This window comes from Brachionichthys hirsutus, chromosome 21 (genome assembly GCF_040956055.1).
Source record: "Brachionichthys hirsutus isolate HB-005 chromosome 21, CSIRO-AGI_Bhir_v1, whole genome shotgun sequence".
Lineage (NCBI taxonomy): Eukaryota > Metazoa > Chordata > Actinopteri > Lophiiformes > Brachionichthyidae > Brachionichthys > Brachionichthys hirsutus.
Genome location: NC_090917.1, coordinates 2,899,603 through 2,917,180, shown reverse-complemented (window position 1 = coordinate 2,917,180; position 17,578 = coordinate 2,899,603). Strand labels below are relative to the sequence as shown.

The window sequence follows — 17,578 nt, the reverse complement described above, 5'->3', positions numbered from 1 at the left end:
GGAGCGCACGAACGACCCACCGGAGCCCGGCGACGCGTCGGTTCTGTTATTCTACTTTTAGTTCGCCATCAAAAATAAAATAAAATACATGTAACGTCTTCACTGAATACTATTCGGTACCTGAACATCGCAGTGACGTTTCTCAGTCCATCGTGGCCGCTGATTCGAGCTGCTGGGGCGGACCGACAATCTGCGCGTTCCTGTCAGCTGAGCTTTAAAGGAGAGTCCACCCCGAATAAAAAACATCTCGTTACAAATATCAGCCTGACCTTCATCCCACCAATGCATGATGCTTATTTAGACATGTTCTACCGTTCTGACATATTTATTGGTGAAAGCCTGAAAATAATTTTAATTTAAAATCACTGCCAAAAAAAAGGGTAAAAGCATTCTTGATTTACTCCGGTGAACAATATTTGTTTGTTTGTTTGTTTGTTTTCAAGTTGAAATATCTCTATAAGGATGATTAATTTCCCAGTTTTGGGATAAATAAAATATCCTATCTTAAAGAAAATAATTTTAGGGTGGATTTCCTCCATTGACGGCGTAGTGTTCGTGAGCTTCACTGCTGCACATCAACTGCGCAAAATATGCGTTTAGTGTTGAAATAGCTTCATCTACTGGTCGACTACTACTACTGAACCTGCCTTATAACATATTTCACACACAGAGACACAATAATAATAAATAGAAAATGAAAAAAGCAAATCTGGCTTTTATTGGCTATAAGTTAACATTGTTACTGTCAACTATAAATGTATTTGTCTCAAAGAAGCTCTTTTATATCAATATTCAAAATTATTAGACATAAAGTCCAAATTATTAGATAAATAATAGTTTAAATGTGATCTTCCTAAATTGGAAATTATAGTATAGTACATTATAATAAATTAATGATGTGAGAGAGATGTGCGAATTAAAGCTGATCAATTCATTGTCTATCCATCTACTATGTTGTCGTTTTTAATCTTATATTTGAGTAGTACTTTTGAATAAGAAAACACTAAAGTACTATTAGTTTCCCTGACGTCATACGCGTCCTGTCGTGTGTTGTTTCCACGGTAACCCCACAGACAACAGAGACCCCCACATAACACCATCATGGCTACTTCCCATAGAGTCAGAAGCCTTTCATCTAAATCCTGGCAAAACTCAGAGGAGGAAGAAAACACGCTGACAATGTATGAAGTGTTTCACGGGAACGTCAGAGAGGTTTGTGCGCCAGACTTTAGACACTGTGGCTGGCTAACATAGCAAATGTTTATTGTTAATATTCTCTGATGCTAACTGACCTACAAACCGATGGAAAAAGGCCACAGGATTGTATACCATACTAATCAAATGAAAACCTTTATTGATCGAGACGGGGCCATAAATAGCCATATCTCCAATACAGTCTGTTCTGTGGTAGAGGTAAGAGTTTTACAGTAAAACTAGTACTGCTTTAAATTAAATATTACCACAAACATATGCTTGAAGAACACAAAGAAAAACCTATTATACAAGGAGAGTTAATGCGTACTTCATCACTTATTACTGCTGCTAAAGATGAAGATTTGTCTTCTACATATTGCTGGACATCTTGTGGATTTCACTGAGGCACTAATAATAATAATATTATTATATGAATGCAACATATTCTTTTTTTTAGGAAATTGACTTTGAAAAGTGACTAATTTTATCAAATAACTGAGATCAAGTAAAGTGTGATACCGGATCAGGGGTCTCTTGCAGAAAATACGACAGAAGCTTTTGTAAAACATTTAATTGTCCATCTAAATGTACAATTGTTGAAAATAAAAAAGTACTACATTAGTACAATTTATAGGGAACTAATTTGGCTACATTTTCTCATGTCCTCAGCCATCCCTATAAAGAAGGGCTCTCCTCCTGTGGGCCTTCCTAACTCGAGTTACAAGGATGTGCCAAACTCATGTACTTCCTGTGTGCGTTTGTGATTGAAGCCGGGCGCAAGACTTTGTTTTATAGCTTCTCGGGAACAAACGGTTTCTAGGATATAAGCGTTCTAAACACCGTGGCCACGCAGCTCGGATGGAGGAACTGAAAGCAGAGAAGGCGAATAAAGGTGAAACCAGGACTAGTTTATTTCACCTGCTTGCAGAAGGGAGGAAGAATCCACAAGATGCGGTTTGTATTTAATTATTGTAATGAAGAGGAAATATATAAGATGATCCGATCAGCACCTTCATATCAATATATTTTAATGAAAGGTTTGGATATTGAATTAAATACATCAGTGATCTGTACTTTGTGACTTTATGTGTGTAATATGAGACAAATTCTCTACAGGATTATCTGATGTACTTTTCTTCCCTGTCTTTACAGAAGATCGTGCTGCAGAGGCTGATAGTGATCGCTCGACTTCCCCAGCATCTTGCTGACAGGGCAGAACTGGGAGGTCAGTAAATTACAATAGAGTTTAGCTCGATGCTGGATTAGGAGTCATTGGGATTATGCTGATGAATCGATCGACCTATAAAAACTTCATCCAGTTTCCTGTCAGGGGAAATAAAGATATAGAAAGAATTCTACTCTCATAACCTTTAATACATTTTAGCAGATTTCCACCTCTTAAAATCACAAAAATGTGCTGCGGTTGCCATGAGAACAGTGAAAGGCTGTCTTGTTTTGCTTGTTTTAATAGCTTTCACACCTCTGTATCTAGCAAGAGCTCTTTGTGTCTGTTGCTGAAGGCATTCTTTGACAAATATCAGAATGGAAAGTCCCCAATAAAAGGGCGGAGGAGGATGTGTTGACTACAAAGTTTCTCTGTTTCCTCGCAGCTCATTATGAAAAACTCCACTTTCAACTGAGCAAGCAGTTTATAAGGGATCATATGACCGGCCTGCTCTTAATTTATCCGTCCTGCTTGCTGTTCATTGTTGAAGTAAGCCACACATCAAGTGACTTATCATCATCCGCAATGAAAGGTTTATAATGTAGCATTTAAATGTGTCGCTCTCTCTTCCAGTCATCCAGACAGGTTCTGATGTCTGTTCTGAAAGACATGCAACAACCGCCAGGCTGGTAATGCTGCACACTTACAGGACAGACGAGTGTTATTTAAGTCTTATTTAAACAATGAAAACAATGAAAACGAATAACATGACACTTGATTTCAATCCACTTCTGAGAAGGTCTTCGTTTTATGAAAATATTAGAATTGGGGCCAACTTATTTTGTTTCTGCTTGCATTTAGAACAACATTCATGGAGCAGATGTACACAGTCCAAATATGTCTCACCTTCTGCCTGATCTCTGTTCTCCTTTAGCACCTTCCTGGAAACTCCAAAGGTTATGTTCTTGGCACATAACCCACTAAAGAGGTTGTTCCAACAGTGGAGCTACAAGGTATGCTTTTTATCTTTACGTCTCATCCTTGAGGTCAAATGTAATGAGACAAAACCAAGAGGTGATAAGTTAAAGTGTCTCAGTGAAAGTTTGTACCAACAAGATGCATTCGGAGCAGCTTCAGTTGGGTTGGAGTCTGGAAGTATTCGGTTTATACCGAACTTGTTGATTTCTTCAGAAAGTTTAAATGTTTATTGTATTTTTTTGTGTATTCCTTACTTGTTTGTTCGGTGAAGCTTATCAATACAGATCAGAGGATATGGAACATTACGACTAAGGGGCTTGGGGAAGAGGACGAGAGCACGGAGACTCTGGTTTGCACCGTCCTGTCGGCTTTGAAGAAACTGGGTGAACACATTGAAACCCATAATATGGTGTGTTTACTTTAGGTTTCTAATATCTATGTGGATTGATCAATGTTTTTACCATTTTACAATCACAAAGCCATCCCAATGCATTCAGAGGAAGCCCATGAATATGTCTGTGTCGTAAGGCTCTTCCAGGGTCAGCGCTGGATAAGACTCCGGAGCTGATCGTTTCTCAGAACGTCCTCGCTAAGCTTTTGGCTCGAGACGACCTGATGACCACACAACAACACCTACAGATGTACAACTCGCCGTTAAACATCAGCGTGGACTTTGGTAAGAAGCGCCCTCCAGACGGTTTAGGATTCAGCATTATGTTTACTCGGAAACCTTATCAGTTACGGAAACAAAAATCGAAGGAATAGATTTGTGTCCTTGTTATTTCCTTTTCCGTAAATTATTTTCAAACTGCTAAACAGTCTGGATCATGTAAGCTAATAGATTTATGTAAAGGTGTTCTACCTGAGGAGAAACATACACTCCGCTGACTGCATTTTAGTTTTAAACCTGGTATACATTAAGTCATTGAAAGGAAATAAGCAAAAACCAGGAAATCAACATAAGGACCAACTTTTATGTTTTATACATTCTCATCCTTCAACAGGACAATTTATGCAAAGCAGAAACCTCAACTCAGTTTAAATTCTGGCACAAGTTCAAAGGTAAGGATTAAAAATGCATCTTTTTTCAATAAACTCAATAATTTAAAGGGCCAGTACATCAAGATTTAAAAAAAAAGCACCTTAAAAGACACTTTTGACCAACGCATGTTTTACAGCTTTGTCCTGACAAAGGTCTGCATGACAGCTGCAACTCACCGCTGTCAGCTTCAGCCACTTAAACTCTGATTTACCTTGCAGTTCAAACATGTAATGTTTTATTCCCCTACAGGAGAATGCCTTTGGCTTTGTCTGAAGCGCACTGGAAGTGACTGAAGGCTGCCTAGCAAAGAAGCATCGCTGGAGCTTTTACTGCACCTCTTTGGGGTTTTCTTTTTTCTCTTTGTAGCTTTGTCTCGCCGTTTGAAGTGATGTTCCTATGAAATTACTCTGAACACCATTTACAACAAAAGTGCGGAGACTAGAAGTAATATTAAAACATTTTTAATAGTTTCAACATTCGGATGAGGTCCATTTTATTTCTTACTGTACACTGTGTAAGTGGCTGGCAGATAGCATGTCTAAGAAAAGGCATTTCCTCTTTACTCCGGACTTTAGAGAGTCCACATCATCACCACAGTTTGACACAAAGAACTTTCAAATCTCAAAAGATTCCTCACTGACTCGCGTGTTCCATTTTTACTTTGGCGCCCCATTACTTGGAACTTAAATTTAAGCCACAAAAATAAATAAATAAAGATGACAGGAGATATTATTGCAATAGCAACATGCACCACAGCGTAATCTACAGACTGAATGGGGTGCAAACTACCCTGGATGAAGCATTTTATTTCAGTATTCTGGGCACGGATCACCGTCAGTTTAAGATATAGTTGCTTTTCAGACTGCAGCTAGATGTGTTTCACTCACTCGTTAGCAGTGAAAAGGATTGAATGAACTGTATTAATGGAGCATAGTTGGTGAAAATTGTAATAATAAACTGTGAATTTTAAAACTGTTGAAAGAATTCATGAAGAGTTTGGCTAACAAAAAAATGAAAATAAAAATAATAATGGGCAGCCCTGAATCATTCTTCTTCAATAAAAGTTTGTTCTATTTACTTGTGAAAAATAAATACAGTCACATTTATATAGGACCAAAGATGAGACATAAGCATAGGCATGGTTAAAAGCATGCGGCTGAGTTTCACACAGGACAATGTCGAATCAGTACACCCACCGCCATCTTTACGTGAAACAATGCCCACAACACGACAATCACCTGACCTACGAGGTGAACGCCATCTATCATCGGTACATTCCACCTTCTCGTGTAGAAAAAAGGCCTTTGCATTTTAGTGCTCTAAGGGCATGCTCGTAAAAGCTGTAATACTGGAACCTGTCTGTGCAATCTGTCCGATTGATGCAGTTATTGTTACGAGCGTGTTTGATGAATACTCTATTTACAAGCCTTAATCTGAACCATTTTTTTATTTTATTTTATTTTTTACAAAACTTGGAGCAGCACAGTGTAATACAAAAATCAAGACAAAGACAGGACGGTTCACCTCAGCACAGCCAAATTGCAACAATATTTTTGTATGCTTTTTTTGGTCTTTTTTTTATATGAAAATTATAAATACTAGTGATAGAAGTTCATTCTGTAATGGTTAAACGCAGCAGGTGGATCTGTTTAAACCCAGATTTTACTAGATTGACAAAAAAAAATAACCAGCAAGTATTCAGATAATTCATTATGTTATATTTCCAACAAAAAAATACCCAACATTTCTTGTTTCAGCTTCTGCACCATGGTGATTTACTGCTTTTCTGGTGTGACATTAAGCACAGAAATGATAGATTTCAGTTGGTCTGAATAAAACAAGCCGATAGAGACATCACTCAAGGAAAGTGTGATGTGATTATTTGTTATTTTCTGATATTTTATAGATGGAACGATTAAGAAAATAATTAATATGCATGTTTCAGCCCTAAATTGTTGAAAATGTTTCTTGTATATGTTTTAAAAGTACAGCATTCTTTAACATCAATGTTAAATATATATTATGGGGGACATAAAGGTGTAGATCTTTGTTTTAAGTATGAAAGGGTTCAATTAAAGGAGATGATCACACAATTACCTTGTCGGGTCTCTTTTACACCTCTGAAACCCTGATGGATACCACAACCGATCTGTCAATACAGATGCAGGATGTGTGGGCAAGCACTGGAGGATGATGAAGGAGAAAAAAAGGTCTTATAAATGGCACAAAAAAAACACCACGAGGAAAAAAATAAATACATAAAATTACTGCTATCATTATGCAGACAGCCAGTTTTCAAGTCAAACTAAAAGGATTTGATGCAACGGGGGAAATTCTGATCATGTCTTTGAATGCTTTTATCCTCGGTTGAGATTTGTGTGTAGTGAAAACAAAACAATCCTTAATTTCCAGTAAAAAATATTCAGAAATATATCTGTATAAATACTCTCTTCAAAATAATCACATAGAAATATAGCTTTCGGCATCATCGGGCAGGATTCCCATGAAATGCAATGGGGAGGGTGGTCAAAAATGAAACTGCACTGTCAGGAAAAGAAAGCTTGCTATTTATGCAGTGGTGCTGTAATTATTTAATTTTCTGAATGGCCTGTTTTCAGTTCTTTGATATGATGGGATGTTGTGATACCAAAGAGCCATGTGCCTGCTTTGCTGTTGCACAACCGAGCTAGCCATTCATGTTTTGCTTTACGCTAAGTCAATAAATTGATAAATATATACATTCTCACATAAATTATACAAAATAAAACTAGCTAACATCAGAATTTTTAGCTAAAATGATTTGTTTTCTGGACCACAACTTTAGCAGCCAGATATTGTTCAAGGAGTAAATGTTCAAGGAACTCGCTGCACAGGATCTCGACACCAAACAGCAAGCCGGCGAACATACAGTATCAAAGCACTTAAAGCAGGAGATGGCGGAGACCAGAAACTAAGCTGAAAGAGGCAGCTTTATATTTATCACGATGCTACAAACACAATGCAGGATGACAGTCGGTGGCAGCAACGCACAAATGTTTATAGCCATTAGAGGTTGAGCTAGAAATCACACAAATTAAAATATTTTGAAAATGTTGTGTGATGCATTTGTCATGTATATTAGATCACGTTTATTAGAAACACTGAATGAAAAAAAGAGAAAAAAAAAATACTTTTGGTCACTTGCTCCTGTACGTCTTTGAATGAAGAGGGCAGCAGCTGGAGCTCTGATTGGTCGCACAGCTGCCAATACTTAGCTGCTATTAACAAATCTCCTGCTGCTGCTACTGATTGGGTTGAAAGTAATTATCTATTCAGGCAAATCTTCTGGTGGCACACTTCAAATCAGACATGCAAACTGCAGCCATTCTGGAGATTCAGCTCCTTGTTCTGAAATCTGACTTTACTCCATACTTAACATGGAAAGAAAAAAGAAATTGCACGCTACTTTTCCAATTGTTGCCAAAATAATTCTTCTTCTTTCATTGGCAAAAGCCATTCCAATATTTCCCTTTTTTTAATCATTCAAAAACTATGCATCATATATTTATTAGCTGAAAAGTATCTATATCTTACGTGGAGCAAATGGTACCATTATATCTCTCCTGTAATTAGAAAATCTGATCTGATTTGACGATGCTAAGCATATCATATACAATATTCTGAAAATATACAGTATAAACAACAAATATTCAGTGGTGGATGATCCAATCCAATGGGAGTTACAGAGAAAAGAGTGATTGGGCATTTAACAACGTTGCAAAACTGCTAGTTAATTTCCTAAATGTCTAAAACATGCATTCCTGTTTATGCTCCACAACACCAACCAGTGCGTGGTACAATTACCAGACATACAAATACGCACCCACCTACACACACGTACACACGGGGTTGCTGCCACCGCGTGCCAAAAAAGGCATTTTCAAATGACACCCCTGCAGAGCGAAGGATGAACTTGAGATGGCAGATAAAGAGTGAAGGAAAGAGGGAGGAAGCCGACATGATGACTGGACAGATGAACAGGGATGTGTTCTTCCCTTCTAAAACCCGCTCCTGAGAAGCAGCAGCAAAGAGCACTCCGTCCTCCCTGCAGCCTGTTTCCACTCTCGTGTGTAAAGTTAAAGGCAATATTGCAAGTGAATCAAATAAGGCAAAAAGAAACATGAAATCAAAAAAGAGCATGTTTTCAGTCGACATAAAATGTCTGATCAATAGTCCCCTGACAATAACGCCTGTGATTTTTGTGAGCAAGGGCATTTCCTTTCAGTGTGTGGCTGTGTTTTTTGTGTTATTTTAGCTTTGATAAATCATTCCCTCCGGATAGAAACAGGTGAGGCATGACGACAGGATCCACAGTGAAGCTGAAGTAATGCATCTGGAACCGGGAAAGGTCAATGAATGACTGTGGGGGACTTTGAGCGAGACGGTGCAGCAGTAGCATTTCATTTAATCGGCCAGTGGGAGGGGGGGGGTCGGCTCAGCGGCGTCATAGCACTGTGCTCTCAATCTCTTCCTCCGACTCCGTGCCGTTGCTGGTCGACTCGACAACTGCCACTGAGTTCCTGAAGGGGGAGATCTGGGGCAAGTCGAAAATACAGTCCAGGTCCACGTTTATGATCGGAATGTCCAAGTTGCAGAGAGAATCTGGCAGAGCAGAGACAAAAGAAAGCGTGTGAAAAGATTGCAGGGACAACGCAGTGAAAACAGATCATTCTAGATGGTTTCATCGATGCTGGATGATGTTACGTAAAGTGGGTCATCATAGATTCAACACATCATAAATCAATAAAAAAAATGCATGACAGGAATGCACAATATGCAAGACAGCATTTAATTGGCCAATGAATAAGATTTGGCCAAAAGTATGTGGACATTCAAACATTACACTCATATGTAATCTTATTCTGCTGCTTGAAAAGCCTCCGCTCATCTAGTTTCAGAGGGATTTAATCCCATGCACTGCAAAAGAGCCCTGCTGAGGTCCCAGCACTGATGTCGGGTGACGTGTCTGGCTCACTGTCAGTGTTCCCTTTCAGCCCCAACGTGATTGAATGGGTTGCGATTGGAGCTCTGTGCAGGCTAGTTAAGTTCTGTCACACCAAACTGGGAAATCTATTTCTTGAAAAAGGAACTTTTTTGTCTCTGTAATGTGCAAATCCAACAGTTTAAACAATGCGACTCTCTATCCAATACAATTCACAAAGCTGTCACTGTGGTGCATCCCGACTGCTACTGCTTACATCAGGCTCACACACAGTATGATCAGTGACTAATAAAAAAGAGAAGTCAATCCAGTGAAGACTGTCACAACAAGATCAATACATTAGTTCCTACTCGTGGTTGAGCTTATTGACCTCAGTTTGATGCATGTTCAGTGTCGCTAATGAAAATGATAACACCCACAGTGTGATGAAGTATGCTGGTTGGTGGACAGTGTGGCACAGCATTGTGGAGTGGAGTGACTGTTTGGGAGTGGGTGGGGATGGGGGGGGGGGGGGGGGGGGCAATGAATCGTGGATGGGAATCCCAAGTGCAGCAAAGATTGGAGGTTTCGGCATCTGCTCTGGTTTTGATTCAGGACTCCCATGTAAGCCATGCATCGTCTCAGCCGCCATGCAAAATCCGACCAAATGGGTCAGAGCTGCTCTGAGCTCAGCAGCTGGTCTACAGCGGGTCGGTGGATCCTTTTGAAATCAGATTTTCATTTCAGAATCAGATTGTTTTCATTTTAATTCTTTTTTAAATATCCGTTTCTGAAACCCCGCTGTCCTCCACGTTTGGCCCGGGATGGCGGAGGGATTGCATGGGTGGGGAGGTGAGGCTTTAGCACAGGAACTCCTGCTTACCCTAAAAGTCCCTCCCACACACAGAATCACACTGAACCGCGTGGCTCATACCGCTGTAAGTGAGACGGTCGACAAGAGGGGTAAAAAAGAGACGAAAACATGATCAGCAGCTGCTAGAGCGGTTGAGGTAGAGGAAAACATGACATGAAATACAGTTCAGAATTAAGTTTATCAATTAATCATTCAAACTTTATAGATTATGTGTAAAGCACCTTTCTGAAAGGCATGTGCAGCAATCTCTTGTTTCATTTACTATACCTGTGGACATGCTTTCCCCAGGAGACAAACCATCCAGTAGAACAGTTGAATGATCCAGAGACTGGGGGCTTGTACCAGGCGTGGTTGGGGGCTGAGGAGGAGGTAAGATGGGTCTATGCCGAGGCGGCTTGGGGGTCGGCCTGGCCTTGGTGAGAGTCCCCGCAAGCGAAGGTGGAGAGGAGAGCGACGGGGTGGCCGCCATTTGGGCCATCTGTCCCGGGGAGCCAATGGTGGCGTATCCTTGTGGGTAGCTGAAGCCGTAGGGGGAGGGAGTGCTGGGAGGAGTGGGAGAAAGGCTGACTGGAGATGGCTGACCTGTCGACTGGTCAGACATGGCTCCTGTCTGGCAGAACGGGGCCTTGGGTGGGGTTGGGGCGAGTTTCTTTGCTGCACAGAGACAAAAATGTTTTAACATTAACATTTTGCTGGGGAATAATCACATGAAGTCTCTTTTCATAGGCTGCAAACATGGCGGGGTTTCTACTTTAATTGAGGTAGAAGAAGAAGAAATCCGCAGATGATATCAGGGTTTTATTTCCTCCCAAAGCCCCAGCAGGAATCTAATCAAATATTTGAAACAAAATGTTTTTGTGTGCCTCCTCACCTCTCCTGAGGGAGTGTGGGCTGTGTTCAGCGTGCTGCGACTGTCCACTGGAGGTCATTGTTCCCTGGATCCCCTTCTGTCCGATCACTGGAGACAGCTCCTTGTTCTTTAGCGTACTGAGGAGAGTGAAGGAGAACACACAGGGATCACAGTCTGGCCCATGCATCTTGCTTTAATATTAAATCATTCCTGTAAATCTCTAAGCATATATATAAAAAAAAAAAAGAATTGAGAGCCCCATTAGTTCAAAATCATATTGCCCGAGTCATCGGTGTTGCAGCCAGACGTGTAGTCTGTTCTACACAGCAGCAGAAGCAAAAGCAGAATCCCAAATAAACGCTGATGGTTTAATGGATTTTCCTTACTTTTATAGCAGAGTGCAGTCTGAATATAAATTGGAAGAGGCCCTGAAGGTCACAGCGTAACTGGTTTATACTGACTGCTCTCACTGTCTGCAGCGGGGATTTACAGTCGGGGTGGAGCGACGCACACACACGCCTCTTTGGGCCTTCTTCCAATGTCAGACGGAGCAATGACGACCGGCATGGCCGCTGAAGATGCTGTTGTTTTGCTTCGACATTCTCTAATTCCTTTTCAAGGTCTGATCGTATCGTCTGCCACCCCGACTGGGCCGGCCGCTATGACTCATTAACGCCCACTTTTACAATAATGCAAAATGAAACCTTTTCAATTTTCTTTGTTGCCTGGCAACATGGCTCATGAATATTATGCTGACACGGAAGGTTATGGATTGCATTCATGGATACTCGATCGAGGATGGATCTGATAATGATATACCAGAAGAACACTGGTTTCCATGACTGACAGATAGACAATGAAGGGAATAAATAAGACATGGAATAGGGTTATATGGTTAATCTTACCATCCTTTTCCTCCTCATTCCATCCCTCTCTTGTTCCTCTTTTATCCCTGTGGGGCCTCTCTTTATTTGTGTGTGAGTTGTGCTGGAAGTATGAATTAGGCAGGTATCTGTATTTACCTAGTCAGCTTGACTCCTTTCTCCCGGCTACAGGCTGCCCATGGAGGAGGAGCAGATAAGGGGGTGTTGGGGTTTTTGTGTGAGCCCAGGAACAGATCTTGACGAGTAAGAATGAGCGGGGGTTTGATGTAAAGGATGCAGCCATTCGTTTCAGATTGGGCAGCATGCGAAACATCAGACAGGGAGGCCTGTTTGGGCAGGTGCAGGGCGTTGGGTTTGGGGTTGGAGTTGACATCAAGTTGCTGGGGAGAAGGGCAAAGGGAGTGTGGGAGCAGCGGGGGTGGGCTGTAGGCACAGCGACGGGAAGGAGGGGACAGACCGGGAGGTACGGATTCGGGAGTGGGAGCGACGGGACGCATACTAGGAGGTGCTCGGGTGTAGAAATGGTGATGAGGGAACGACTGGTAAGAGCAAGAGGAGGAGGACAAAGATGAGGAAGAGGGGTAAGGTGGGGGCAACCTCTCCTCCTCAGGGGAGGGGTAGGCGTAACAGGAGTCCGACCAGTTGGAGGATGCATCATCCGAGCTGCAATGATAAACATATCAAAGTCTCATGGGGAACTGAACTTGTCTCCATGGGTCTGAAAAGATGTCAAAATGAATTCAAAAAGGATTTGGAGGTGAAGAGAAGCAGGGTTGGTCCATCAGGAAGGAGTAAATAAGGTGAATATTAACCGTCAAGGAGAAGTAGTTGCTCCAAGGGTGAGATAAAATAAAGAATATACGCTCGGGAAAATGTCTTAAATCACAAAAATGAAATAAAACAGAAAAGGTAATCACCTCGTCCATTGCAGGGCCTTGCGACAATGGACTGTTATGCTGTTAAGGATGCTTGGACTAATGGCAGAAACAAAAGCAACGCATAATTCATGCACATGCAGCAGTGAATAATTGCTAGCGAACTACCGATGAACTTGACCCCTGTTTTGTCATTTAAAAACCAAAGGAGAAAATCTTCACTCGCACCACACAATATACAATATAAGCGCTGGAGCGTGAAATGAATTCTCAATCTACATATTCAAGGATGAGAAATAATATTGAGAACTTAAAACAACCATCAAGTTGGAGATGAGATTCTTCATTGCAGGTGAGACATTTGGGTTCACATGGAGGTGAAAAGCAGGAGCATTTTCCCCAGGGAAACAGCAGCAGACAATAAAACCGTGGGTAAGAGCACACAGCACTGTTCTGGGGTCTGTCGGGGGGTGGGGGGTGGGGGGGACACGGCGGGGTACGTGGCGAGGAGGGAGGAGCAGCGGGTGGAAGGTGTGCGTCTGGCAGAGGAGGTGAGGGGGCAGACAGGAGAACGTGGGCATCACAGCCTTACCTGGCTCGGTCACTGCTAGTGGGAGGAGGGGTGGGGGACGGGGAGGCAGAGAATTCCCCCGGCTGCTCGGGGATGGGGGTGTCAATGGGCTGCGCATTGGGAGGTAAGCTCGGTGGCGTGGAAGAGCATTTACGCCTAGACGACAAGCCCCGCCGAGACACCCAAGAAGTGTCCATCACCCTGACACCCATGCTGCAGTGAAACAGAGATGCCAATCAAGTAAAGGATTCCCTCAGAGTGGATCTCCAGGGCTTCTGGGAGTAGATAAGCCCCCGCCCCCCCTCGGCTTATGAATGCATGGTGATCATGTATGACTGAGATGACATGTTAAAACTCTTGGTGAATATTATGGGTTTTTTTGGGGGGGGGGGATCACTGAATGCCAAATAAATCTAATTTCTATCTTCTAAGGAACTACCCTTAATTTTTAATATGAGCTTTGATAAGTGTTCTGACTGGAAACCCAATTTTATTTTAAGTGGCACAAGTAAAAATAAAAGGAGTAGTTGGAGGGCAATAAACAAGGAACAATTGTAATCTCTGTCTAAACAAGTCCAGCCAGTTCCAGAAACTACAAGACGCCACTTGTCACCTAATTGTCACCTCCACGCCGATGGAGACTGAACTTCAAGCAGAACTCGACTGCAGCATTAAACACGCAACACAAATGACGGACATTTCCTGTGAAGTTGAGACAAACAGACAATGAATAGACTGACGGGAGTAGGAGTGGAGGAAGAGGAGCTATACTGTACCTTTGTATCTTCCTAATGCTGCATTGTTAGAACAGAGACAAGCAAAATGAGGACAGGGGTAAGGATCGTGGAAGACAAGAGTCTCCCCGGGCTCGTTTCGAGAACCATTATCAAAGCAGCAGAGAAGATTTGGCAGGATAAACATTATAAAGAAGAGCCAAGATGGAGGAGCAAACAGGGAATGCTGGCCTGGCGGGGGGGGGGGGGGGGGGTTCTGCAAGGGACCACAGTCGCGCTGAGTATAATGAGGAGAGCAGCTTAAAGGATGAAAATGTGCTCCCCTGCAGCGCTTCAAACATGGAAACGCAAAGAGGAAATTATCTTTCAGTTGTGCAATAATTAGGTCAAACGTTCCCAAAAGGAAAAAAGAAAGCCTCCCTAAATTAAAGGGCAACTGCAACAACCGCAGTGTGGTCAGATTGTAAGGGCCACAATCCAGCACAGCAGAGAGAGCTACAGCTAGACACTGAACGTTACATTCTAACAAGCACTTTGCAGACCTAAATCCAAACTATGTAAAAAAAATTAAAATTAAAATTAAAACAATAAAAGGCGACCTCTCTTTCAGAGGATCCTTTGTGTGTGTGTGAGGCTGCTGATTCTCAAAAGTGTTCTCAGAGTTTTTCATTGAGTTTTATTGACCGGACTCGGCGTGCACACACACCTACACACACACACACACACACACACACACTAAGTCCTGGTTTAATTAGCGTGTCTACTTGTGATCCCAGGCCTGCAGCGCTCAGACGCCCTGCAGGGCCTGATAAGACCAAAGGTCTATTTAAACATTAAAGAACGCCTCGCTGGGTTTCAGCTAATCCTTCTAAGTTCCAGGACAGTCAGATTCGTATCTTCACAGACTAAATGTCATCTACCTTTCTTTTGTGTTTTCCTCTTCTCACTTTCTTTCCTCTCTAATCCGGCTGCTTAAGAACAAAGCCATAGAGTGGCGCGCTCTTCTTCCTTGTTCGCCTTGCAGTGAAACTGAACTTAACAAAAGTCGCGTGTCATTCTGTCTGGACCCATCACTCATTATAGAGCGAAGCGTGCTTGAAGCGCTCGGCCATTTAGCGCCAACATCTGGAAGTTGCTCGCATCCCAAAGCAAAAATATTGCTTGCACTCTTGCTCGTATCTCGGCACGCATCGTATGTCAAAGTGCGCGCATGTCGAGGTATTGCTGCACTGAAAAAAACAAAATCAATACCCCATCATTGACTCCTTTGTGATGTTACACATCTTGCATAATTAAAACGATTAAAAAAAAGAGAGACCAAATGTAAGGCCAGAAGGGACATAGAGGCTGTACCCGTCCTTCTTATAGAACTCCAGCATCATGTTGTCAGTAGCAACGCTGAGTGGTCGTCGACTCTGATCGTTGTGCCTCCGATCAATCTGATCCATGTCCGGAGAAGGCATTGAGCTGTAGTTTGCATTGTGGTTGGTGTGAACTGGGCTCCCGTAGTTCCCTGTCACGTTGAACTCAATTTCTAAGAACAAACGGAAACACAGATTCACAATTCTTCTCTTTTCTTTTTTTTTAAATTTTGCGAGTAAGCGCCCTTCTCGAGTCTATCAATTATAGAGTCCTCTAATAAAGTCTCCTCTCTTGTATAATTCCTCCTCACCTCCAGGGAAGAACCAGTCGGCGTGCTGGATGACGGGCTCGATGATGCCGACGATCTGCAGGGAAACCGTGGTCATCATCTCTGTGATGTTGCTGCAGCAAACAGAGGAGAGGGACTCTTTCAGTGGACGGAACCACGGCATCAAAAGCAGCCACTGAATGTCGCCGTCCCTTCTCCTCTGTCTTACCCTTCGTCGTGCATCCACAACAGGTTCGGTCCGAGGACGATGGCGATGTTCCCAGGCGTCATTTTGTTCACGTCCTGGTCTTCCGTCAGTTTGGAGAGGAATTTGATCAAATATCTATTAAACAGATACAGGAAATAATCAATTATAAGACCAAATGACTGACAAAAAGTGAGTCGACCGCTTTAGGAAGGAGGGAAAACATTATAAGGATTCCAGAATGGCTGCTTTACGCCGCGTATCTCAGAATAGAAGGTGTTGTAAAGTATCTTTTCAATGGTTGATTGAACTTGGCTTAAGTTGTCACGTTCATCAAAGCAATACAAAATGAACCAAAATGGAACTACACTGAGAATGACTAAAATCTACAACAATATACACATCTCTGAAGGAGGCAAACTGATTAATACTGATCATTGCGTTCTGTATATTAGAGGTCGATATTGAGAACTATTTGTTCCGTGACACGTTGACAGCAGCTGGACTGAACGACCCGCCCTGAGCAGAACCACAGTAACGCCAGGCAGCTCATTCCGGTGAGCAGCGATCATCTGGACAGGTCTGACAGGGCTTCTCAGAGGACGGCCGTCTAAAAATACACCCTTATTTGTGCAATTCTGTGATGACACTGACAAGTGGTGCAGTATCTCCCTCACTCAATTTCTCTCCCTTTTTCCCCCCTTTTGATCACGGAACAAGCCCTCTAGCAAATATCCACAATTCATTCTAAGCCTGGGCAAATACGACGACACTCCACCCATGAGCCCTCATCCTCAGCACACATTCACACAGAAGTCAAGGTTGTTTTTGAAGCCTTATCCTCCACGATGCAACATAAAATAAAAGGTATGGAAACTTATTGAGGTGGAGAAAATGATATATTATCAATCTAATGCCAGGTGTGCAGCACAACTTATGCTGATATTCATTGGTGAATCTATATCAGTTACAACAATATGACCAACGTGATGCTTTCTGCCCAGAGGGAGCAGCCGCTCACTTGAAGTTGTTGTTGTTAGCTGGGGGTAACTTCTCACAGGCACTGAGGAGAGCCTGCAGCCTCTTGTCTTGATCTTGAATGCTGCAGGGCAACAGAAAAACATATTTGAAATACTAAACTAAAAACAGGTTGAACGCGAAGAAGGATGGACATTAAGAGGTAATAATAAGATGAAACAGGGTATTTAATGGCTGAGACGTTACGGACTTGGAGGCCTGGATCCAGTCGTTGTAGAGCGCGTAGGTCATTAAAGGCTCAGGGAGCTCCCGCAGGTAAGACTTCAGAGCACCTGGAGAGGACAAAATGAAAAGATAAATGCATGCATATATAATATATATTGAGACTTACACACATACAATGAATAAATAACGTGTATTCGTGTTCTGCAAAGGACACATGACAAACACGGGAAGGGCATCCCTCGGTGGGAGGCACCTGTCACTCTGTTTGTGTGTACAAAAACATCAATGTGTATATTAACATGTTGTCTGTGGCACGCGCTGAAAAGCACAATAAAATCAGATTATGTTGAAGCGATGGTATTTTTATTTCTTTATTTTACAAATAAAATCCTGCTGCTTTCCACTGAGCCTGA

General features: G+C 42.2%; 2 protein-coding genes across 2 annotated transcripts in view; one reads left to right on the top strand and one right to left on the bottom strand.

The window, feature by feature from the left end:
* The first annotated feature begins 1,179 nt into the window (after positions 1–1,179).
* On the top strand, positions 1,180–4,379 carry tex47 (testis expressed 47). The gene is made up of 9 exons (XM_068754845.1): positions 1,180–1,212; positions 1,990–2,148; positions 2,347–2,419; positions 2,805–2,908; positions 2,993–3,048; positions 3,294–3,372; positions 3,609–3,746; positions 3,866–4,013; positions 4,342–4,379. The coding sequence occupies exons 1-9, from the start codon at positions 1,180–1,182 to the stop codon at positions 4,377–4,379; spliced, it is 828 nt and encodes a 275-aa protein (XP_068610946.1).
* Positions 4,380–8,862: 4,483 nt separating this feature from the next.
* Positions 8,863–17,578, bottom strand: part of LOC137909891 (rho GTPase-activating protein 44-like) — a 30,857-nt gene continuing 22,141 nt past the window's right edge. The window contains exons 12-22 of the mRNA XM_068754323.1: positions 17,191–17,272; positions 16,984–17,064; positions 15,987–16,100; positions 15,800–15,891; positions 15,481–15,661; positions 14,170–14,187; positions 13,415–13,606; positions 12,086–12,610; positions 11,085–11,200; positions 10,481–10,867; positions 8,863–9,020 (exon numbers count right to left, since the gene is read on the bottom strand). Of these exons, the coding sequence (XP_068610424.1) occupies positions 8,863–9,020; positions 10,481–10,867; positions 11,085–11,200; positions 12,086–12,610; positions 13,415–13,606; positions 14,170–14,187; positions 15,481–15,661; positions 15,800–15,891; positions 15,987–16,100; positions 16,984–17,064; positions 17,191–17,272 (1,946 nt within the window). The remainder of the gene's footprint in view (positions 9,021–10,480; positions 10,868–11,084; positions 11,201–12,085; positions 12,611–13,414; positions 13,607–14,169; positions 14,188–15,480; positions 15,662–15,799; positions 15,892–15,986; positions 16,101–16,983; positions 17,065–17,190; positions 17,273–17,578) is intronic.

Excerpts from the sequence above, each read along its gene's own strand:
- tex47 (XM_068754845.1), top strand. The coding sequence starts at position 1,180 with ATGTATGAAGTGTTTCACGGGAACGTCAGAGAG. Across the intron at positions 2,420-2,804 it reads TGACAGGGCAGAACTGGGAG|CTCATTATGAAAAACTCCAC; the intron begins GTCAGTAAATTA and ends GTTTCCTCGCAG. Across the intron at positions 2,909-2,992 it reads GCTTGCTGTTCATTGTTGAA|TCATCCAGACAGGTTCTGAT; the intron begins GTAAGCCACACA and ends TCTCTCTTCCAG.